Raw genomic sequence first — 23,587 nt, 5'->3', positions numbered from 1 at the left:
AGCCCCTCCGCCGGCCCCGCCCCGCCCCGCCCCGGGACAGACCGGGCCGCGGGGTCCCTGCGGCGGGGTGTCGGGGCCGGGGCCGGGCCTGGCCGCCTTTCCGCCCGCCTGCGAGGCCGGGATCCAGTCAGGCCCCTGTACGGGCACCCCGGGGGCGGGGCGGGGCGGGGCCCAACCAACGGCCCGCGCGGCGGGTGGGCAGATCGCGGTGAGCGGGTCCCGCTGATGGGGGGCGGGTCCCGCTGATGGGGGGCGGGTCCGGGGCTTGTTACCGCGGAACGGCCTGGGGGATCCCTGCGCCCGGGGGCTGGGTGCCTGCGCCCGGCGGGGGGGGCTGGATCCCTGCGCCCGGTGAGGGGGGGCTGGATCCCTGCGCCCGGCGGGGGGGGCTGGATCCCTGTGCCCAGGAAGGGGGGGGCTGGATCCCTGTGCCCGGGGGGGGGCTGGATCCCTGTGTCCAGGAAGGGGGGGCTGGATCCCTGTGCCCAGGAAGGGGGGGCTGGATCCCTGTGCCCGGGGGGGGGCTGGATCCCTGTGTCCAGGAAGGGGGGGGCTGGATCCCTGTGCCCAGGAAGGGGGGGCTGGATCCCTGTGCCCGGGGGGGGGCTGGATCCCTGTGTCCAGGAAGGGGGGGGCTGGATCCCTGTGCCCAGGAAGGGGGGGGCTGGATCCCTGCGCCCGGCGGGGGGGGCTGGATCCCTGTGTCCAGGAAGGGGGGGACTGGATCCCTGTGCCCGGCGGGGGGGAGCTGGATCCCTGCGCCCGGCGGGGGGGGCTGGATCCCTGCGCCCGGTGAGGGGGGGCTGGATCCCTGCGCCCGGCGGGGGGGGCTGGATCCCTGTGCCCAGGAAGGGGGGGGCTGGATCCCTGTGCCCGGGGGGGGGCTGGATCCCTGTGTCCAGGAAGGGGGGGCTGGATCCCTGTGCCCAGGAAGGGGGGGCTGGATCCCTGTGCCCGGGGGGGGCTGGATCCCTGTGCCCAGGAAGGGGGGGGCTGGATCCCTGTGCCCGGGGGGGGGGCTGGATCCCTGTGTCCAGGAAGGGGGGGGCTGGATCCCTGTGCCCAGGAAGGGGGGGGCTGGATCCCTGCGCCCGGCGGGGGGGGCTGGATCCCTGTGTCCAGGAAGGGGGGGACTGGATCCCTGTGCCCGGCGGGGGGGAGCTGGATCCCTGCGCCCGGCGGGGGGGGCTGGATCCCTGTGTCCAGGAAGGGGGGGGCTGGATCCCTGTGTCCAGGAAGGGGGGGGCTGGATCCCTGTGCCCGGCGGGGGGGAGCTGGATCCCTGCGCCCGGCAAGGGGGGGGGCTGGATCCCTGTGCCCGGTGGGGGGGGGCTGGATCCCTGTCCCCGGGGGGGGGCTGGATGCCTGCGCCCGGTGAGGGGACTAACCGGCCTCCAGGGGTGAATACGCAGATCGCAGTGATCTGGGCAGGGGTGATCCTGGCCATAGGATCTGGTCTGACCTACCAGATCCTGCCCCTAGACAGCCAAGCTCCGGGCAGCAGAACCAGTCCCCGTGAGGGAGACCTGGGAGTCAGGGCTCCGGGTCAGCAGGGGGAGACTCAGGGTGTTGAGCACATACTGGGGGGCTCAACCCTGACGAGCGCCATGTCGGTTCCTGGGTGCGCAGCTCGGGGCGTGGGGAGGCTCGGATGATCATGGGGGTTCCGGTCACGGGGCTTGCGTTCAGGGCATGGACCCTGACCTCATCCCCATCTGCAAAGTGCTGAGCTCACCCGGGGCGCTGTACAAATAACTGATAATAAAATAAAGAACCAGCCCAAATGTACAGGCCCCCAGGAGCCGAGAAGCTGGGACAAGAGCGGCCAGGCAGACCTTGGCCCGGGGGAACGAGCAGAAGGCTAAGGGTGTGGGAGGGGAGGGAGTAACAGGGGAGGTGAAATTCTGAGAGAGAAGAGGGAGCCAGGAGCCGGGAGAAGGACCTGATCAGGCTGGAGGACAAAGAGGAGGAGTGTGGCTGTGGGATGCCAAATAAGATGAGGGAGGCTGGTGGCCATGGGAAGAGGGAATGGTGACCCGAATGAGTTTGGGCAGCAGGGCCGGAGAGGAAGGGGTGGAATCTGGAGTGCAGAAGGAGAAGCAGGAGACTGGATGAGAGGAGCTGGAGACGTCTCAGGAGGATGGGAGCTTGAGGAACAGGGAGAGGAAAGACTGGGAACTGGGCAGCCAGAGATGGGATGTTGGAGGTCTCCCAAGAGAAGACCAATGGGAAGCATCTAGGTAGCACCGTAGCATTTGATCACCTCAGTCTCTAATGTGTTTATCTCCCCCCCCCCCCCGCCCCGAGATAAGGAGGTACTTTCATCTCCATTTTCTACATGGCAGGACTGAAGCCCGAGAGGCGACGGCCTGGATGTTCCAACATATTTAGGCACCTGACTCCCACTGAAACAATACCTTTGAGGATCTGGGCCTCAGTGACTTGTCGAGGTCACACAGGAGGTCTGGCAGAACAGGGACTTGAACCCAGGTCCCCCAACTCCTTGTTAGTGCCCTAACCATTGCACTGTCCCTCTTCTCAGCTGGCATAGGCCTGAGGGGGAAGGGGAGGCCCAGGAGGTGGGAGATGAATTGAACAGCCTCTAATGTGCCACTTTGCACTGTCAGGCTGGTGTGCCCACCATGGAGAAATACCACGTGCTGGAGATGATTGGAGAAGGCTCCTTCGGGAGGGTGTACAAGGGGCGTCGGAAATATAGCGCCCAGGTGAGGAGAGATCCAGGAAGGGGCTCTCTCAAGAGTGGGGTGGTATGGGAATACAGTACCCAGGTGAGATTTGGGGAAAAGGCCATATGGGGGAAACATAACACAGGGCTGAAGAGTTCTTGGTATGCAGCTCAGGGTTCTGTGATTGGGCCTCCAGGTCCAGGGTCCCTGACAATCATATGTGTGATCCGCACCAGATAGTTTCTCTGGTAGTTTCCACTGTACTTAAGGTTGCACAACAGTTTCCATTTTAATCCCCTGCTTTCACATGCTCAGCACTTTCTGGAACATTCCTCTTTGGGGCTGACACATTCCAGGCTTTGTTTGCACTTGATGGGGAAATTTATTTGTTTTAGATTTCTCTGATTATTTCTGAATTCGGCAGCTTGATTCTCCCTGTACCTTTTAGACAGGGCTGCAGCAAAAGCAACCAACATCTGAAACTTGGTCTGGGCAGAATCTCACTGAGGTCTGGTACCTTGGCTTGGTCTAGATAAAAATGAGGGTTTTGATTAACTCCTGACAATTTGCAGCTTGGTTACTGAGCCCGTGCAGCTGCAACTGTCATGAATTCTACAGGTTTACACACCGATTTTGGAAAGGCCTTTCACCCTGCATCCATTTCTACTGGCACGATTGTTCACCTACCGTTTTGCCTGCAGTTCATTGCGGATGCAGTTAGTGACGCTTAGATGGCTGGTACCTGATTTGCAGCAGAATATTGCAGTTATGCGACAAAGTGCTACAATTTGCACAGTTCAGTGTGTGCAAGATTCTGCCCAGGAAACCCGAGGCTACTTTTACAAATCAGAACCCCAGAGAAAGATGCACCCTGCACATGGGCAGGCCTAGCTACACTCACATACTCACTTTACAAAATTTCCCAGCATTAAATCGTCATACCTTTAAAATGACTGTAGTTTTTCAACCCTAGCTTGTTTTGTAGATCTCGCTGAGATCTAGCATGTTGGAAGAAAATCAATTCAAGATTTTAAAAGTTATGAACACTGAAACTCAGCAAACTCTGGAGTCCCCTTAATCCATGCCTGGTGCTAAGGTTACGTGCAGTGGTAGGGGAGCGTAGACCTGGCCTTAGCCTTCCACCCTAGCAGTCACTTGTTGATCCTTGCCTGGGTGGGAGCAGTGGTGGGTGCGGGCTTGCAGCTCCCAGCTTTGTCTGCTTTGGCAGGTGGTGGCGCTGAAGTTCATCCCCAAAGTCGGGCGATCGGAGAAGGAGCTGAAGAACCTGCAGCGGGAAATTGAGATCATGAGGGGGCTGCACCATCCCAACATCGTCCAGATGCTCGACAGCTTCGAGACTGACAAGGAGGTAAGAGGGCGCGTGTGGGGCCTGGGTGTGAGGGCACTGTCAGCTGCACAGCTTCTCCTGCATAGCCGTAGCTGGTCGCAGCTGGGCCCTTCCTGCAGGTGCTAGAGGGGTCCTGTCGCTTCCAGCGACGCCATCAGAGCAGGCGTACCTGGCTGGAAGAAGCAAGCGTTGGCCTTTCCAGTGACTCTGCTGCATGTTTCTTGTCCCACCTGCCGGCGGCTGGGTTTGTGCCTCGCTGTTCGGGTGAGTCCCGCGGTCGGACTGCACAGCTCTCGTTGTCTCCCACTGCTGGATTCCCCAGTGATTCCCCTTCCCCAGGGCCCAGTGGGGTGTTTCCTTCGCCCCTTGGGCTAAATCCTGAGGCCTCACTCCGGAGGGCCAGTAGGAGGCTGTCTGAGCAAGGGCTAAGTCTGGGTCTCTGGACCTGGCCAGACGTGCTGGAATCAGTGTCCTTGCCCGGTGGGTTTCCCAGCATCAATGCTCCAGCCATGAGATCCCATCCCCAGGGGCCCCCAGGACAAAGCTGGGGTTCGCACCTACTCTCTGAGGTCCCACGATCCCTTCCTGCCTCCCCCTGCAGGTGGTGGTGGTGACGGACTATGCGGAGGGGGAGCTTTTCCAGATCCTGGAGGATGATGGGAATCTGCCAGAGGACCAGGTAGCTCTCTGACGCTGACGCATCGGGGCCAGTCAGAGTCATATCAGGCCTGGGGCAGGGCAGCAGTGAGGGGCTCATTGTCCTTCAGGAAGTGGCAGTGTTGCTCCTTCAGACAAGCGGATGTCAGAGCTGGCTGGACACTGCCGAGTCTTTAGTCTGGGACTGTCCCTCCAGAGGGGAAGGAATCGGAGCCCAGATGCAGGGGCGGGAAGGCTCTGATTGGCTAAGCAGGAGAGAGAACTCACCTTTCACCTCGACGCGAGCTGGGTTCAAATCAAGCTACAAGTGACATGAATTTGCTGGGTCTCAGTCTACTTCTCCCCTGTGTCCAGGACAGGAATAGGGATGAGGGGTGGGTCGGGATCAAAGGGCTATGGCAGAGCTCTGTGCGTGGGCGGGAAGCCCAAGACTTGGATAACCGGGGGCTGTTGGTCAGGATTGAGGGGCCCTGGCAGAGCTGGGTGTGTGGAAAGCCTTGGGCTGTGGGTTGAGACACAGGGGCATCAGCAGAGATCAGTGTGTGCGCACAGCCAGAGCTGGGCTAGCAGGGGGCTGCGGGTCGGGAGTGAGGGGCGCCGGCAGAGCTCTGTGTGGGCAGGGCTGGGCTAGCAGGGGGCTGCAGGTTGGGAGTGAGGGGCGCCAGCAGAGCTGTGGGGGGCCCAGGGCTGGGCTAGCAGGGGGCTGCGGGTCGGGAGTGAGGGGCTCCGGCAGAGCTGTGGTCAGGATGCAGGCTCGGCCGTTGAGCCCTCAGGGTTGCCGTGTCTCTCAGGTTCAGGGCATCGCCGCCCAGCTGGTCTCTGCCCTCTATTACCTCCACTCCCACCGGATCCTGCACCGCGACATGAAGCCCCAGAACATTCTGCTGAGCAAAGGGGGTGTCATCAAGCTCTGCGACTTCGGGTAGGGGCCCCAGGAACTCGCCTGCCCTCGGCAGCTGGGGCCATTGGGGCAGTGGAAGGGTTCCTGGGCTGGGGGGGGGGGCTCTCGGAGGCAGAATTAAGGGGCTCCCTCTCTCCCAGCAGGTTCGCTCGCGCCATGAGCATCAACACCATGGTGCTGACGTCCATCAAGGGCACCCCGCTGTACATGTCCCCCGAGCTGGTGCAGGAGAAGCCCTACGACCACACGGCCGACCTGTGGTCTGTGGGCTGCATCCTGTATGAGCTGTTCGTGGGGACGCCGCCTTTCTATACCAACAGCATCTTCCAGCTGGTCAGCCTCATCATCAAGGACCCTATCAAGTGGCCCAAAACCATGAGCCCCTCATTCAAGGTAAAGGGGACGAGGAGTGGGCAGTTCCACTGCACCCACAAAGCCACAGCCGCCTGGTTCCAGACAGCCCCCCACCCCCGCATGGCTCCAACATCCCCTCCTCAGGCGAGGTCACTGAACCCCCCTTTCCCAGGGGATGGGCTGTCCAGGCCAAATTCCTGCTTGGGAATCATGAGCGGTTCCACTGACTCCCCTTGCAAACTGGATTCTTCACTTCCTTCCCTGGTGAGCGGTGTTGCTGTGTGCTGTTTGACGGCTGCGGGGACTCACCCCAGAGCTGGCTGCAAGGGTAGTCAGGGGCCTGCATGTTCTGTGTGTCGATCGGTGCAGGATCTGCCTCTTGCTGCTGAATCGTCCTCTGGAATCTCAGCTTAGAATCATAGAATCATAGAATATCAGGGTTGGAAGGGACCCCAGAAGGTCATCTAGTCCAACCCCCTGCTCAAAGCAGGACCAATTCCCAGTTAAATCATCCCAGCCAGGGCTTTGTCAAGCCTGACCTTAAAAACCTCTAAGGAAGGAGATTCTACCACCTCCCTAGGTAACGCATTCCAGTGTTTCACCACCCTCTTAGTGAAAAAGAAAAAGCCCAGGAACGCTTCCGTTTACACAAATTGCTTCCAGCCCTTATGGTTGTGAAGAAACCCTTCCAGGGTGACAGAAGCGTATCTGATGCAGCAACACCTGCCTGAGTCTGTAGACAGCCTGAAACAGCAGCTCTGAGGGTCACAGACTGGCTCATTAATCTCAAGGGACGTTAACTCTGAAGCATAACGATGAGATGCCGTACGCCAGCTTTTAACTATTTCAGCCATTTCACAGAAACATCCATTTCTACCCTCTACCCCACGCTCCCTTCCCAAAGTCAGGTGTAGAACCCAGGAGTCCTGACTACTCCTTAGGCTAGTGCACATGCCCAGTTCATTGTGTCCCAGCAAGAGCCAGCAACTGTGGGGGCAGTGAGTGTGACAATGGGTCTCTGTGCCCCTGGGCAGAACTTCCTGCAAGGCCTGTTGATGAAGGACCCTTGCCAGCGCCTGTCGTGGCCAGAGCTACTGCACCATCCCTTCATCGCTGGACGGGTCACCAGTGAGTACCAGCTCTCGCTGCCCCCTGGTGCAATGCCACCATCACCGCCCGCTGCCCAGCCACCCCCTCTGCCCCATCTCCCCCAGAAGCAATAGCAAACTGCCTTGCCTGGCCCTCTCTCCAAATGCCCCTTGAGACCCCAACCCCCCAGCCCAGGCCAGTCTCCAGAGTGGCCTGCCCCTCCAGCCCCCGGAGCTCCCTCCACCCCGTGTTATGGTTGCTGTGGTCCCTGACTGGGCTCACCCCTCGGCTCCCGGCAGTGATCGATGACACAGAGCAACATGGAATCGCGAACCCCTTCACCAGCAAGCTGCCCCCGGAGCTGCAGGTGCTGAAGGAGAAGCAGGCTCACTCGCTGGCCCCCAGGAGTGGCCAGTCCAAGATCCTGAGGAAGGCGCGGGAGAAGATGGCTGAGGAGGCCCGGAAGAAGGTGTGTGTCTGGTGTCACTGCAGCAGCGCTGGAAGCTCACTGGGACACACGGGGCCTAGGAGGGAACTTGACAAGGGGCTGGGCGAGAGACTGAGCAGGGCCCCTCCAGCTGGAGGTCTCAGAAGCAAGTGGGAGGGATAGTGAAGCCGGGAGGTGGTTGGGCCAGTTACGGGGGAGGCCCACAGGGGATCAGGAGTAAGATGGGAGTCTGGGGGGGTTGGTCAGTTACATGGAGAGAGATCCCCTGATGACTGGGGGGACTGAGTGGGGACAGGAGCCCGAAGGATTGGTCAGTTACACAGATAGGGCCCCTCAGGTTGGGTGAGAGTCGGGGGGTTTGGTCAGTTACGGGGAGATGGGTGTCTGGGTCTTGTCAGTTACAGGGAGAGAGACCCCCTCTGGATGAAGGGGAGTGGAGGCAGGAGTCTGGGGTCTTGGTCAGTTACACAGAGATATAATCTGGCTGAAGCTCTTCAGTCTTTTCCAGGAGCAGCTGAAGGCAGACACTCCGTCTAAAAAGGAGGCAGCCAGAAGAGGTCCAGGGCACAAACCCAAAGCAGCCCCTGGGAAGGCAGCCCTCAGGGAGGGGGAGCAGACAGCCTGCGCTCTGGGCTCCCCTCCTGGAGACAAGAACCAAGCCGTCCTGGGAGAAGAGCCCAACGAGACAGAGTGGGAGACAACTGAGCCTCCCCCTACACCACGGTGAGGGGCAGGGATGCCTGCTCTGGCTCAGCTGGGTCTGTGGGTTTCCGGGGGCGGACTGGGCTGGGGGGCACCCGTGAGCAAGGAGATGGCATGAGGCAGGTCTCTAGCTGCTCTGCTTCTTGGGCAGGGAGCACCGGATCACACAAGATTACGAGCGGGAGTTCCCAGAGGTGGACAGCAAGGCGGGGCCACACGGCAGGCGCAGCATCGAGACCGTGCACCTGGAGAGCGAGGTGAGGCGTGACTGGGTGTGGACTGGGGCACTGGGGAGGTCTGGGGCAGGGTTGGCCCCACTCCCCTGAATCAGATGGTATCCACGCGGCCATCTCCCCTCTTGTGACCTTTGGCCTAGGAACTGGATAGTGACGACGAATGGCAGCATCTGATCGAGGCCACGGAAGCCTCTGCCATGCAGCTGAGCACACCCCTGAGCCTTCTGGGGGACCCGGCCTTTCAGCAGCGCATCCGGGCCCGGCTCCAGCACTCCAGCCAGCAGGCGAGTGGGGACAGCCAGGGGAGCGGCCTGGGGGCAGCAAGCGGCTGCCGTGGTTCCTTATTCCCAGCTCGCTATTCAAGGAAGGGCTTGGGACTGGCTGGCAGGAGATCTGAACTTGGTTGTCGGCCGTGTTACCTTGCAGGACCCAGGGGGGAGAAAGAGAGAGAGAGAGGGTGTATGTGTGTCCTGTGCCTCAGTTTCCCCATCTGCACCTAGGACACAGAGCTCAGCGCAAGGCAGGGAAGCCTTCCCCTCCCCCTGCATTGGTGACCCTGGGAAACACCTGGATCCCTCCATCCTCCCTCCCATCCAGGGGAGGAAATTCCTCCTCTGTCCCCAGAAATCTGAGCTCTCCTGTTTGGTGGATCCCTGCTCTGCGCCCCCGCCCCCTGTGGGTCAGAGCCTGTGATGAGGGGAGCCCAGTGGCTGGCAGACATGCTGCCCATGCCAGTGCCGGGTTGCCCGCATCCAGGCCTGCTGCTGATCTCAACATCACAGGCCCCTTCTCTGGCCTCTCTGTGCCCAGGTGCTGGAGGGGATGTTGGAGGGAGCGTCTCATCTCCGCCCAGCCCTCCGTGTCCTGGGCAACCTGCTCGCCGCCAGGTGTGACTCAGAGCTTCTGGACAGCTTCTGCGAGGCCGCGGATTTACCTCGCTTCCTGCTGCACCTGCTCGGGCAAATCCTGCAGAGCGCCAGCAGCAAGCAGGTGGGCGCGGGGGAGTGCTGGGAATGCATGTGGCCCCCGCCCCAGAGGCTAGTTTTGCACATGCTGCGGCGGGCCTGTGGGGGAGAGGGGGTGTCGCCCCCTAGAGGCTGTTGTATCATCACCACTGCATGAGCTCTCTGGAGGCAAGTTGTGGCCCCCCTCCAGCTCTGGGTGTGTGTCCTCCCGGAGCTAACCCTGAGCGACTAGCTCCCCCTTGCAAGAGGGGGAAGGGCCCTAGGGTGCCATAGGTCAGGGCAGTTTGGCTGCCCACCAGTCAGAGTGGCACTGCCTGGCACATGGTTTCTTTCCTGCTCCCGCAGCAGCCCTGGTGCATCACGCTGCTGGCGGACCTTGTTGGCGTGACAACGGCCTATTTCACCAGTGCCTCCCACCTGGGGTGGAGCCGGAGGAAGAGAAGGTAGAGTGGCCGCCAGCGGGGTGGGGGGAGTCTCTGAGAGGCACTGCACTGAGATCCCCTCCCACCCTTCTCCCCACCAGCCCCGGGGCCCTGAGGATTGGGGGCCACGCTGCGGGATTAGAGCTTGCGGCATGGGGGAAAGACCTGAACGTGGCCCACCCACAGCATGTTGTCCTGCAGAGCTCTCAGAGCACTTGTGGATGACACTCAGGATCATCATCCCCTGTTGTAGAGGTGGGGAAACTGAGGCACTGAGGGGGGAAGGGATACTCCGGGATCCCACAGAGTAGCAGAGCTGATGAGTTCAGACTTCCTGTCTCCCATCCTGAGGCCTCCCCACTGGGCCATGCCACCTCCGTTGGGGCTGACCTGCCTGTTAGCCAGACGCCTGCCTCCCTGGGCTGCCCTCCCCCGGGGGCTCTGTAGTAAGGGCGCAGCTGGCAGATCCCATGGGGAGAGCTGTTCCCGTTGCCCGGTTGAGCGTGCAGTTCATCGGGCGACCCCTGGCCCCCCGTGCCTCACCTCACCGACACCTGCCTCCCCCAGCCTGCAGGTTTTCCACGAGGCGGCTGCCGGCTTCCTCTCCCTGCTGCCCAAGCTGCTGGCCCAGCCAATGGACATCGAGATGAGGCTCCGCCAGCAGAGCAGCATGGTAACGGTGCCCCTCCTGCGTGCTTGGCTTCCTCTCACTGCCCCGTGCTTGCTCGCTGGGCCTCTCCTGTGGGCTCCTGCCGTCCAGCGCGGGGCCTCCTTCCTGTCCCCTTGCTCCTTCCTTGTGTCTCTCCCATTGCCTCAGACCGGGCTGGCTCCCTCCCCTCTGGGGCGTGGCTCCCTCTGCCAGCCCTGGCCCTGCAGGGTCAATCCTGCGGGCCCTGAGCCCCTTGCTGTCAGAGCAGCCTCCATGGCTCAGGATCATCCGGGGCCCCCTCCCCTCTCAGGCCTGGAGCCTCCGTCCATGGCCTCCCCTTTCCTGCTCTTCCCTGCCCCGTCCCTCTCCCCAGCCGTGCAGTGACTGCGGACCTCTGTGTCCCTCTGCAGAGCTTCACCCTACTCTGTGAGGACATGGACAGCAGCAGTCCCAGGGTGTCGGGCCCCTTCTATGCCAACCTGCTCGCCAAGCAGCGCCCCCTGCTGGACACACTCCTCCAGGGGGCCACCCTGGAGATGCCCACTCCGGAAGGTAATGCTTTCCCCGCACCTGGGATGAATGGGGGGATTTCCCCCATGATGGGGGCAGCCCCACATCTGCCTGGTGGCTGGGCTCCCTCTGGCCCCTCGGGCTGGCGGGGTCCCCAGGGAGCTGCAGTCACTGCCCACGGTTCTTTGTTCCTCGTTTTAGTGCTGGGGAAAGTACGTGACCGATGGCCCTGATCGGAGCCAAGGGTAGAACAGACCGTTCCCGCCCACAGCTCTGCTGGTGCCCCTCACTCCTGACCTGCAGCCCCCTGCTAGCCCAGCCCTGGGCTCCTCCCCACGCAGCTCTGCTGGTGCCCTTCAATCCTGACCTGCAGCCCCCTGCTAGCCCAGCCCTGGGCTCCTTCCCACGCAGCTCTGCTGGTGCCCCTCACTCCTGACCCGCAGCTCCTGTGCACTAATTGTCCATCTGGCTCTCTCTCAGCACCCCGATCTTTGTTCATAATTACATATTGTCAAGGTTCCTTCCCCACTCTGAACTCTGGGGTACAGATTTGGGGACCTGCATGAAAACCCCCTAAGCTTATTTTTACCAGCTTAGGTTAAAACTTCCCCAAGGCACAATGTCTTTGCCCTTGGATTAGGTAAAACGCTGCCACCACCAAGTGTTTTAGACAAAGTACAGGGAAAGGGCCACTCAGAGCCCTATTCCCCCAAATATCCCCCCAAGCCCTACACCCCCTTTCTGGGGAAGGCTTGAGAATAATATCCTCACCAATTGGTACAGGTGACCACAGACCCAAACCCTTGGGTCTTAAGAACAATGAAAAATCAATCAGGTTCTTAAAAGAATAATTTTATTTGAAGAAAAGGTAAAAGAATCACCTCTGTAAAATTAGGATGGTAAATACCTTACAGGGTAATCAGATTCAAAACACAGAGAATCCCTCTAGGCAAAACCTTAAGTTACAACAAGACACAAAAACAGGAATATACATTCCCTTCAGCACAGTGAATTTACAAGCCATTAAACAAAAAAAACCTAACGCATTTCCTAGCTAGATTACTGACTAACTTTACAGGGGTTGGAGAACTTGCATCCTTGATCTGTTCCTGGCAAAGGTATCCCACAGACAGACAAAAACCCTTTGTCCCCCCCACTCCAGATTTGAAAGTATCTTGTCCCCTCATTGGTCATTTTGGGTCAGGTGCCAGCCAGGTTACCTTAGCTTTTTAGCCCTTTACAGGTGAAAGGGTTTTGCCTCTGACCAGGAGGGATTTTACAGCACTGTATACAGAAAAGTGGTTACCCTTCCCTTTATATTTATGGCACGTGTCTTCGATCTTTTGTCCCTGCCCAGAGCCAGCGAGGGAGGCGAAAGCCGCGCGAGAGCAGCATGAGCGTGGGGCAGATGTCTTCACAGCAGCACTGGCCGCAGTCTGCAGCCTCCCCGTGGGGCGGAACGGGTGCCAGGAGGCCAAAAAGCAGGTCAGGAGCTCAGACCGCTCATGGTTCCTTCCTGGCTGAGAGGCAAAAAGTGCCCTGCAAGCATCCTGCGTGGCTGGAGGTGACGGGGTCGCTGCAATCTGCAACCCCCCTGGCCTGATCTAGAGCATGGGATCCCGAGCACTTTACAGACGCTGCCCAGGGGACACTCGCATGCAGCCACCTCTGGGGTGGAAAGTGGCAGGTGCCACGCAGGGGCTCGGGACAGGGAGTAAATGAGGCTCCAGAAGCCAATGGAACACACGGCGGAATTCGGGGAGGGGGAATGCGATTATCCGCGCTGCGGTCTGAGCAGGACGCTGGGTTAATGCAGAGGCAGCGTGAGAGGGTCTTTACCAGTCCTAGGCGGTCTGGGATGCAGCGTTCCCCAGGGCCATGCTGGGGCATGGGGCCAGCACGGACTGCCAGGGGAGAGCGCCCCCTACAGATCTCCCACCCTGCTCCCTGCAGCAGAGCGCCCCCTACCACTTAGGTGGCTAGCAGGTCTCTGGGACTGTGATCCTCTTGGCTGATTTCCCACAGGTCGCCCAGCTGGTGGCTGAGAAACTGACGGAGGAAAACAGCCAGCTGTTAGTGAGGCTCCTGGCGGGACTCGAGCGCCCGGCCTGCTCCCTGAACGCGCTGAAGGTAACGGGTCCCTGGACTGGCCCCACCGTGCCTCCATTGCCCCTTGGTGGGCTTCCGTGGGGCCGATGGGATGGGGCCTCCCGCTGTGCTCTCCCCTGCAGATCGAATCCAGCCCTGGCCCCGCTGCGTGTCAGCTCGGGCTGATTGTCGCTTTCACAGCGCGGCACCCGCATGGCACCAGCTGTGCCACATAGTAACGGGCCTGCTGCTCTCAGGTGGCAGATCTTGGCCGTCCTGCCTCCTCCCCACTGTGTCCCTTGGGGCCCGCCTGCGATGTGGGGGTCACCATGAAACCGAGCCCACCAGGGCCTGCAGGCTGGTCTTGGGTCTCTGCAGGGCACCTCATCCCCCCTTCTCCTTTTCCAGCTGGGCTGCTGGCTCTGTGTGTCCCCCACGCTGACCTCTGCTGTCCCTCTGTCCCCCAGGTCTTGTACTCCTGTGGCCACGCCAGTAAAAGCCTGTGCCAGCTCCTGGCCAAGGGGCAGCAAGTGCCGAGCTCCCTGGCCCGGCTGGTGAAGGGCGAGGTACGTCCCTCTCGCCTCACGGAGACCCCCAGGGGGTGGATCGCGGGTACAGCTGGGCTCCTCGCTCTGTCGGGCTCCTCCCTCCTGCTGACTCCCGAGAGCACGGGCTAGATCCAGCCCTGGGTCTGGGGACTTCGTGCCCTCGGCCACCGGCTGTGGGGAGGAGGGGCAGAGGGACCTGGGGCGACGTGAGGTCCAAGGGGTGCAGAATGAGCAGAGACGACTGTACCAAGGATTGTGGGGGAGGGGAGGGGGAAGGCGTAAGGTGGGGGGTAGAGGAAAGGGATCTGGGGGAGGGGAGAGGGAGGTTAGCCAGGGCCTGGCAGGGGAGGAGTTGGGACCGGTTTGGTAAGGGGGGGGGGGCAGGGCAGGGGGGGTGGAGGTAACCGGGGAAGGAACCATTCTCCAGATCTGCATCTCGGCCTCTGGTGTGGGCAGCCCAGTGATTCCCTGGTGCCCATCCCCTGCAGCCTTTGCCCTCCTGTCCAGCGCCCAGGTCTTGCTGCCCCCAGCCCTGAGCTCTCTCCCTTCGCAGGTCCCGATGGGGGAGCGGCTGCGGGTGCAAGCCTGCGAGGCATCGCTGCACCTGCTGTCTCTGCTCGCCCTCCAGCTGCAGGCTCCCCCTCCCCGGTAAGTGTGCCTGGCCCCACCCTGCGTCCGGCCTTGGCAGGGACGCTGGCATTCAGCGCCTACAGGGGCAAGCTGGGGGGGCTTCGGCCTAGTCTACTCCACACTCCTCCTCACCAGTGGCCCCGACTGGCCCCTGGCTGGTGGCTGCTGCTGCAGAGATCTGCTCCTAGGTGGGATCCCCGCCAGGGCAGGGCTGCAGTTAGCACTGGATCTCCCCGTGCGTGGAGCCTTTCAGGCTCTGGCTCTGCCCCAGGGGAAGCTGCGTTGACCCTTCTCCGGCAAAGTAGCCCATCAGCATTGTGGCTGTAGGCCATGGGATGTGGGACTCAGCAGGGGCGCTTTCCCCTCGGAGACCACGCTGACCCCAGTGGGGCGATAGGGGCTGCGGGGCTCAGTAGGGGGTTCAGTGCAGTCCCCAGTGGGGGGCGCTGGGTTGCTGCAGTACCACTTTTCTCAGAAGACAAGAAATGAAGCCCTTAATCTCGGGGTGGGGTTTCCGTAGAGCCAGGCTCTGGACCCTCCTGCCTTGGCCAAATGCCAGCTGGGCAGCTTCATTCTGCCTCCCGAAAGTCCCTGGCAGTTTGTTGAATTATGGGATCTTGCTTCACCTCCTGGCCTAAGCCGCGCAGCAGCATTGCCATATACTGTGACCCAGCTGCTGCATTGCTGCTCAGAGGTGGCTGCCTTTCAGTGCTGGGGGAAGTGGTTGCTGTCCGTGATCAGTTTGCCCAGCTCTGTAGGGTGAGTCAGTCCCTGGCGGGGGCCGATTTCCCAGCTTCTCCTGATGCCTGGGTCTGGGTCGCTGTGTTTCAGGGTGGACCTGGTGGTGAGTGACGCCACCGAGCTCTTCACCCAGTCGGCTGTCTTCTCCCTCGTGGTGAGTCCGTCCACCTGGCACAGCCCCACCCAATCGGCTCCCGTCCTGGGAGGGCCACACCTGGCTTGAAACAGCCAAATCCCCGTCTGTGTATGGGCAGAGCCCTGCATCTCCGCCTAACCCTTCCCATTCAGGGAGCTAGCTGCAGTCGGAATTGTTCCCACACTCAGGGGGAGGGGGTCACAGCCAAATCCCCTTAGTCCGAGGGGTGTGGGGGCAGTCTGGCTGATCCTACACTTGGGGGAGGGGGTCAAAAACAGATCCCCATGGACGGGGGTAGGGGGTCAGTTTGACGGTTCCTACACCCGGGGGTGATGCTCACACTCAGATCTCCCTGGGCGGGGGTTAGGGGGTCAGGCTGACTGTTCCTACACCCGTGGGGGGGGGTGCTCATCGTCAGCTCCCCGTGGGTGGGGAAGGCGTGCCAGAGGAAGGGAGTGGCCAGCTGTGTGTACCCCCGGACTCTGCGGTGCTGAGCTCTCCCCTCCCCTGCAGAGCGCCGCGGGATTCCTGCTGGCTCAGCTCGGACAGCATGGGGCGGCCATCGAGGTGGGGTGCGAGGACGCCATGTCGGCCATGACCAATGCACTCACTGCGCCTGCCGAGGTAGGTGGCGAGCAGCTGGGGGGCTGCCCCGTGGGAGGGCAGGGCCAGGAACCCCCAGTGCACCCCCGCGAGGGGATGGACAGGCTGGGACGCCCTGACCGGGTCACCCGCAGCTCAGCACTAATCCAGTCTGGCCCGTCTGATGCCATGGGAGTGTTTGGAACCACCCACTTCTAGAGCCCAGTGCCCAGCGCTAACCTGGGCCCCTCCTGCCCCACTTCTCTTCCAGCTGCACCTGCCCCCACCCATGGGCGCTGGGCTCTACGATGGATTCCTGCTTCTCCTGCTGCAGCTCCTCTCCCAGGTACCGCGCTGCCCGCTTGGATCTGGCACCGGGACTGCCTTGGCGGGAGGCTGCCGGGGGCTAAAGGGGGTGGGCGAGGGTAAACCCAGGTGTCCTGGATCCACAGGATTGGGGTTACGCCCTGTCACGGAGTCCCTGGGCGATGCTCTGGAAGTGCTCCCCATGAAGCCAGTCAGGACTCTGGGGAAGTCTCCTCTCGGGGAGCAGCCTGTCTGCAGGACACACAGCTCACCCGGCTTCCCCCTTCCTGGGTCCGACCTCGGAGCATTCAGGCTCCTCTGCCCCTCTGTGTGCTTCCCACAGCGAGTCTGTCCAGGTGGGGTCCTGGGGAAGCCAGAGGGTCCTGCCCCCCAACTCCGCAGTTAGACGTGACTCTCAGCCAGCCAGTAAAACAGAAGGTTTATTAAACGACAGGAACATGGTCTAACACAGAGCTTGTAGGTGCAGAGAACAGGACCCTTCAGCTGGGTCCATTTTGAGGGGCAGTGAGCCAGACAACCACATCTGCACTTCACTCCTTGTCCCCAGCCAGCCCCAGACTGAAACTCCCTCCAGGGACTGGAGCCACCCATGGGTGTGGAGCTGCCAGCCCGCAGCGGGAGAGGAATGGCCCTGGGAGTGGTGCAGTGGGGGAGGAGGACCATGGGAGAGGAGTGAAGTGAGACCAGGAGACAAAACGCCCAGCACATTGACAGCTCCATTCCCAAAGCGAGCCATGATCTGGGGGTGTCTCCCTGAGGGGGCCTGGGTTTCAAAGCAGGGTGCTTGGCACTTCTGACCCTCCAGCCCCTTTAAGATGGCACAGGCAGGGCCCCCAACTCCCTAGTCGCGGGACTCGCCCGGGGAGCAGCTGCTGGAGATGCTAGTGGGAGGGGAGGCAGGGGCTGGGGGCTGGCCCGTCAGAGGGGGGTGGAGGCAAGTGAATGGGATGGGGGGACCCATGAGACCATCTCTCTATTGTGATGTGGCCTTGAAAGAGTCTGAGCCCCTGGCTGTGGTCCAATCTGGTGAGGTTCTGACACCCCACCCTGGCTCCCACTGGGCCAGGCCCTTACTTTGTGGGAGTACCAGCTGCCTACAGGACTCTGGGTTTGGCCCCTTGGTGGTGGCGAGGGTCGAGGGCGCTCCGCCCCACGCGGCATGGCGCACTGACCGGCGTTCTCCCTCTGCCAGGGCGACATGGTGATGGTGCGGGGGTTTGCCAGCTCGGAGCTGTGGAACGTCGCCTGGCACCGTTTCGCCATGGTGCTCCACCTGGCCGCCGATGAGCCAGTGATGGAGGGCGAGGAGCCACTGCCAGGCCAGCCCACTCCGGAGCCAGACTGGACCCTCGTCTCTCCTCAAGGTAGAGAGGAATGAATGTCACTTTCACCGGTGGCCTAAGACTACACATCCCAGAATGCCCTCTGGCTGTTAAATATCCCCCACATCTGGGAGTTGCTACGGGGGTACTTTGTGCAGGTTCCCATGAGGGGTGGAAGCTGCTTCCTTCACTCGGGGCAGCTCTTCACCTCGAGATGTTGGAAGCATAATTCCTCACCTGCTAATCCCCATGGAGACAACTGAGATGAATGGATTCCCTCAGCCTGGAGGTCTGGCCCGCCTGACCCTATTAGCATCTCCTGTGGCAGGTTCCTTTGAAGACTCATACGTGCGCCCAGATGCAGCCCGGCTGGTGAATTTTTGAAGGATGAAGAATATGAGGAAGGACGACACAATGGTTAGCCTGGCACTCAGGAGACCTGGGTTCCATTCCCGGCTCCACCACAGACTGAGATCGTTACTTAGTCTCTCTGGGCCTCAGTTTCCCAGCTGCCCAATGGGGATGATGGCCCTGCCTCCCAGGGGCCTGTGAGGTGCTCAGATACTCCATGATTGGGGCCCAATAGGTGCCTTAGCTAGAACTTCAGTTGACGGTTTGTGTCTCGGTGTGGAGTCTTTCACGTGTCTCACGCCATCTGCCCAAGCATCTTCTGCCTCTCTCCTGAGTTCAGCCCTTCCCTCGGGGGCAGCGAAAGTCTGGTCTCTTGGTTTATTAGTAGCTAGATTATACCCAGCGCCCCCTCACCCCTTGGCATCCTGGGACATTAACATGGGCCTTATGAGGCTCAGGCTGGTGCTTGGTGACCACGGTGGTGGGTGTCTTAGACATCCAGATTGAGTCGAACGTGGCAGCCCGTCTTCCTGGGGCAGCGACCTCAGCCAGGGAGCCGCAGGGGCCAGTGACTGCGCCGGCCTACGCCACATCCTCGATTCCTGCCAAGGTGGGGCTGGCATCCCTGCCCGTGCTGGGTGGGGCAGGAGAGGAACAGGGAAGCTGTTCTGGAGAGGAGGGGACAGCTGAGCCCTGGTGGGTTGCTTGCCGTTCAGCAGGCCCGTCTCCAGGAGATCACAGTCAGGGTCGCTAGCCTGCCTCAGGCCTGTTCCCAGCCAGCTCTTCTGGAGTCTCCCGGTTTGACGGACGCTTCCCTGGCTCTGCCTGGTCTCGGGCAGAAGTAGAGACCTGATCGCAGGAGCGCTCCCCACTCTGCCTCATGCCTGCGAGGCAAGATGGAGCGGCCTGGCTGCCCCAGAACCCGCCCAGCACCGGGACAGTGGGGAATGGGGAGGGGGGGCAAGACTCATTGCTCACCCCTCATTTCACCTGTCTGCCAATTTCCCCATCCCCTGCAGGCACCGCGCTCTTCCTCAGCCTGGCCCTCTTCGTCTTCACCCGAGAGCCTCACCAGTGCCTTCTTCAGCTCGCCCACCCCAACAGCATCATCATGGCAACCTTCCCCAAGCTGCTGTCCCTCGACTTCCTGGCTCACCTGGCGCAGACGTGAGTTCCAGCCAGTCAGGAGCTTGGCTGGGCGGGACGTGGGGGTTTCATGACTGGTGGTGCCAAGGGGAACTGGGATCTAGAGAACACGCTAACTGGGAGAGGTGCAGAGAAGAGGCTTCAAAAACCTGCCTCAAAGAGCCCAGTCTATGGAGCTTATCAAAGGACGACTTGATCAGTCTCTAAGTATCTACATGGGGAACAAATATGTGAGAACAGGCTCGTCGGTCTAGCAGAGAAAGGGTTAACACAGTCCAGTGAAGCTGGACTGGAAATCGGGTGTCCGTTTTTAACAAGGAGGGTAATGAACCACAGGAACAACTTCCCAGGGGTTGTGGTGGATTCGCCATCACTGGCAGTTTTGCCACCAAGCCTGGGTGTTTCTCTAAAAGCTCTGCTCGGAGTGATTGGGGGGCAGGTCTCTGGCCTGGGATCTGCGCGGGGTCAGACCAGATGGTCACAGAGGTCCCTGCTGGCCTTGGAATCTCGGAATCTAAGGGCAGCTGGGACACAACTTGCCCTCTTGGCATGTGTGTGCCTGCTGCAGATGGCCCCACTCAGGCGCAGTGTGGACGGATGGTCCCTGAGGAACAGTACAATCACTCAGACCTCCCCGCTGGGCCTAGCATTGCGGGGCTCATCCATCTGATCCTCTCTGACCCCTCTAATGACCCCAGGCAGGTGGGGGAGGACGGTGACCCCGAGCTGGTCCCAGCTGTGGTGCTCCAGGCCTGCCAGCTGCTCTGCTTCCCCTTCTCCTTGGACGTGGACACTGAGACCTTCAGGTGGGTCATGAAGGCCCTGAGAGACGCCGAGATCCCCGCCCATCTCCTCCAGGTACCCAGGAATGCTCCCTCCCTCCCTCCCATGGCTTGGGCTCTGGAGCCGTGATGAACGGGCCCCAGGCTCTCGGTCTGGACTCCATGTGCCCTTTCTTTCTCTCCGCGATCCCTCCACCCAACTTGCTCCCCGCATGCCAAGCAGAACCCTGTGGACCTCTCCTCCCATTTCTGCCTCTTGTCTGTGGTGCCTGTCTCCATTAGACCCTCCATTCTCACAGCCCTGGTCCATCCGAGTCCTCTCAGTAGCTGCCATCTTTCCTGCTTCTAGGTCTGCTGCCACCATCTGCCCTTCTCGGAGACCGCGCTTCCCATGAGCCTCCTGTGCCACCTCGTCCTGTCCGACGAACGGGTCATCGACCAGTTGGTGGGGGTGGCTGCTGCTTCGGACTCCGCCACTGCCTTCCTGTCGGCCATCTTGCTTTCGGACAGCCCTCTGCTCACAATGGACCTCCTGTCCCTCCTGACCCACGTGGCCCGGGCCTGTCCTGCTCACCTGCCTTTCCTCCAGAAGATCCTGGGCGGCTCGGACTCGGCCTACCAGCTGCTGAGCCACCTGCTGTGCCACCAGGAGCACCCGATCCGCGCCAAGGCCTGCAGCCTGGTGGGCAACCTGCTGCGTCACAACCAGGACTTCCCCCGGGCGCTGCGGAGCCGGGCGGGCCTGCTGGAGCACCTACTGGAGCGTCTGTCGGACCAGGACGAGAGCGTGCGCAGGTCGGCCAGCTTCGCGGTGGGCAATGCTGCCTACCAGGACGGCTCCCTTCCGCACGCCCTAGGGAAAGCCGTGCCCGGCGTGGTGAGGCTTTTGAGCGACCCCCAGGCCAAAACCCGGTGTAATGCCGCCTCCACTCTGGGGAACTTGGGCAGGCAGACAGCGGAACTGGGGGACGTGCTGATCCAGAGCAGAGCCCCCCATCTCCTGCTGGAAGTGGCCTGCCATGACTCCCAGCCAGCTGTGCAGGAGGCAGCATTGGTCGCACTGCGGTCCCTCAGCCAGCAGCCAAAGATACACCAGGTCAGGAGCGCCTAGTCAGATTTCAGTGGGGGGGAGGGGCGAATTTCAGCAGGGTCCATCCCCCTCCCCGCCTGGGGAAGCTCCCCGGCCAGGCCTGTCCCCTGCGGTTCCCTCCCCACCTCTGCCTCCCTCTGGGCCCGGCCACTCGCACCAGCCTGTTGTTAAGGGATGGCAGTGGGGGGTTTCACACCGTGCCCACGCCCCACATGCTGGTCGTTCACCAGAGTCCTGTAGCTCCAGGAGACTGCGGTGATGGTGCCCCAGGCCCAGTGCCCCTCACCACCACCATCTGGGAATTCCCGGCTGTCCTCCCATGGGGAGTCCCTCATGCCCCTGGGGCAGGAAAGGTGGGTGGCAGTCTCATGCCCCAGGGGGCAACCTAAATGATGCTCCTGCACCAGGCGCCATCCAGCCTCCCTCTGCATCCAGAACCCTCAGGCCCATCCCTCCATCTTCTTATCCTGATTCTGTGAAGTGCTCTGAGCTCCACATGTCACCTAGAAAGCTGGACTTAGACTTTGAGATGTGTGCAGACTGACGGGCAAAGAGGGTAGATGGGGCAGGGCCCCCTGGCAGGGAACGTGGCTAAGGCAACACACAGCACAGCCCAGGCTAGCTGTGTGGTGAGTGTCGTCTCCTTTGGGTTCCAGGTGCTCGTGTCGCTCAAGGCCAGCGAGAAGCTGCTGGCACTTTCCATCAGCGAAGCTCAGACCAGTTCCTATGGGAGGCCCCGACCGTCTTCAGCTCATCACTGCAAGAAGCTCATCCACCTTCTGCGCCCAACACACAGTGCCTGAGAACAGTAGGTCTCTGCTCTGGGAGAGACCATTCCACCTGCCTCTTGAGGACGACACTTTGTGCCGGAATACAGGGGACACTCCCATACTCTGTCCAGAAACAGGGGCCACCACCCCCATCTCCTGAGACCAACGCAGTGCCTGAGCATGGCAGGTCCCTGTGGAGTCGGGGGAGACCACCCTGACAAAAGTTGGTCAAGGAAACGTATCTGATAAAGACAGAGATGGGTGAAATACGGTGTGTGAGAGAAAGAAACCAGAACTCCTCCTCCTCTTGATCCAGACCCCTGCTCGCCAAAGAGACCCCTCTTTGCCAGTCCTGAGAAAGATCATGCCAGCAACTCCCTTTCCTGTCCTTTCGTAGAGATCTCTCCAACCCCAAATTTGGTGCCCCCCAAACTTCCCCAGGGACAGACGTTGGTTAATGTTCCATCTTGTACTATCTCCACCCCCACCACACTTCATTCCAAGAGCACCTTGGAATGAATGAACCCAACCCCGGTTCCAGGCTGAATCCTATCCAACCAGGTCTAGCTTCTACTTAGAGGTTCTTCTGACTCCAGGCACCTTCCTGGGAAGAAGCCTCCAAACCTAAAGTACCCAGCTTTCAAAAAGGGGTCTCATGCTTACTGAGATGTACCTTATGGTCACCTAGGTTGAGCCATGCAGGGAATCCAGCCCCAAGATCCAGTGTGCCTTTGGCCTCTCCCCATGTCAGTCTCTCTCCCACCAGAGAAGTGCCCCATCTCTCCCCATCCTCCTTGAATGAGCTCCAGCAAGATCAGATTTAATTGAACCAGATCCTGGATGGACTAAACCCAACACCAAGCCTTGATGGTTCAGGGACTCTCTCCAGGACACATTCCACATACTTACCTTCACCCTGCACTTCCAGAGTTTAACTGCAGGGTCCAGGTGATACAAGCCAGACTTGGCATCAGATTCCCAGGAGAATTGGAGTTCATGGTGTGTCCAGGATTCTGTTCACAGCTGCTGAGGGCTTCTCTTCTGCAGTGAAGTTGGAGATTGTCTCCCTGGCACAGCTTCATGAAGACAGGTTCGGTTCTCCTGTTATCCTTGGAGTGTGTGGTGGGGATTCTACTCTGCGGCTCTGACTGAAGTCTGAAGGTTTCTCCTAATCTATGTGCTCCATCATGCTGGAACCCACCACCTTTGTGGATGAGAACTGGACAGTCAAATGCCATCTGCGGAACCTGCTAGCGTTCCTTAATCAGCCAGAGGGGTCGCATTTGGGCAATGCCAGGCACTTCCTCCCTGAGGTTCCATGTACCACCTCAATGTTGTGGGTCTGAACATACTCGATCCGATGTGTTCATAGTGGTATTTGGGTGTCCATAGAAGCCTTGGGTGGACTTATCCAACCTGCATTTTCTAGCCATTTGTAGTGACTCTTTTATAAGAGAGACTTTGTGTGACGTTGGTTTGGAGTCACTTTTCTAGATTCATTTTTTGTACTATTGCATATACGTTTGTAATTTATTATAATAAACGGCTCTTCCCTTCCTGGGAAAGCTTCCTGCTGCGTGTGTGGATCCCTTAAAGAAATGAACAGAACTGGTGTGTGGCCAGCATGTAACGGGCTCCAGGGATCCCAAAGAACTTTACCCTGAAAAACGTTCCAGAGCAGCGAAAGTCTAGATCACTGATACTCTAACTTGTGGCTCCTTGGGGCCCTGCAAGAGTCTACATAAGAATGGCCATACTGGGTCAGATCAATGGTCCATCCAGCCCATCTTCCGACAGTGGCTAATACCAGGTGCTTCAGAGGAAATGAGCAAAACAGGCAATCATAGAGTGATCTATGTCATCTCCCAGCTTCTGGCAGTCAGAGGCTAGGGACACCCAGAGCATGGGGTTGTGTCCCTGCCCATCCTGGCTAATAGCCATTGATGGACCTGTCCGCCATGAATTCATCTAGTTCTTTTTTGAACCCCCTTACAGTTTTGGCCTTCACAACATCCCCTGGCAACTAGTTCCATATCTTTTTTGAGATGGGATGACCAGAACTGCATGCGGTATTCAAGGTGTGGGTGTATCATGGATTTACATAGC

At 60.3% G+C, this 23,587-nt stretch overlaps 1 protein-coding gene across 6 annotated transcripts; it reads left to right on the top strand.

Moving 5' to 3' along the window:
• The first annotated feature begins 175 nt into the window (after positions 1 to 175).
• Positions 176 to 23,057, top strand: STK36 (serine/threonine kinase 36). 6 transcript variants are annotated; one of them, XM_084644062.1, is made up of 27 exons: positions 176 to 208; positions 2,628 to 2,726; positions 3,916 to 4,056; positions 4,637 to 4,714; positions 5,484 to 5,614; positions 5,737 to 5,986; positions 6,982 to 7,075; positions 7,336 to 7,505; positions 7,993 to 8,207; positions 8,338 to 8,443; positions 8,563 to 8,706; positions 9,233 to 9,412; positions 9,733 to 9,830; positions 10,377 to 10,482; positions 10,869 to 11,010; positions 12,326 to 12,453; positions 12,994 to 13,098; positions 13,524 to 13,622; positions 14,158 to 14,252; positions 15,066 to 15,129; positions 15,625 to 15,735; positions 15,965 to 16,039; positions 17,213 to 17,384; positions 18,713 to 18,860; positions 19,538 to 19,697; positions 19,971 to 20,717; positions 21,368 to 21,664. In XM_084644062.1, the coding sequence occupies exons 2-27, from the start codon at positions 2,643 to 2,645 to the stop codon at positions 21,512 to 21,514; spliced, it is 3,990 nt and encodes a 1,329-aa protein (XP_084500188.1). In that variant the 5' UTR covers positions 176 to 208; positions 2,628 to 2,642; the 3' UTR covers positions 21,515 to 21,664. The 6 variants fall into 6 exon arrangements, with proteins under 6 accessions (XP_084500188.1, XP_084500189.1, XP_084500193.1 ...); XM_084644063.1 differs by lacking the exon at positions 176 to 208 and adding an exon at positions 258 to 351; XM_084644067.1 differs by lacking the exon at positions 176 to 208 and having other exon boundaries at positions 2,331 to 2,726; positions 19,542 to 19,645; positions 19,971 to 20,416.
• The last annotated feature ends 530 nt before the right edge of the window (positions 23,058 to 23,587 follow it).

Source organism: Lepidochelys olivacea, assembly GCF_965140295.1.
Source record: "Lepidochelys olivacea isolate rLepOli2 genome assembly, chromosome: 11".
NCBI lineage: Eukaryota > Metazoa > Chordata > Testudines > Cheloniidae > Lepidochelys > Lepidochelys olivacea.
This window is presented reverse-complemented; position numbering and strand designations above follow the sequence as displayed.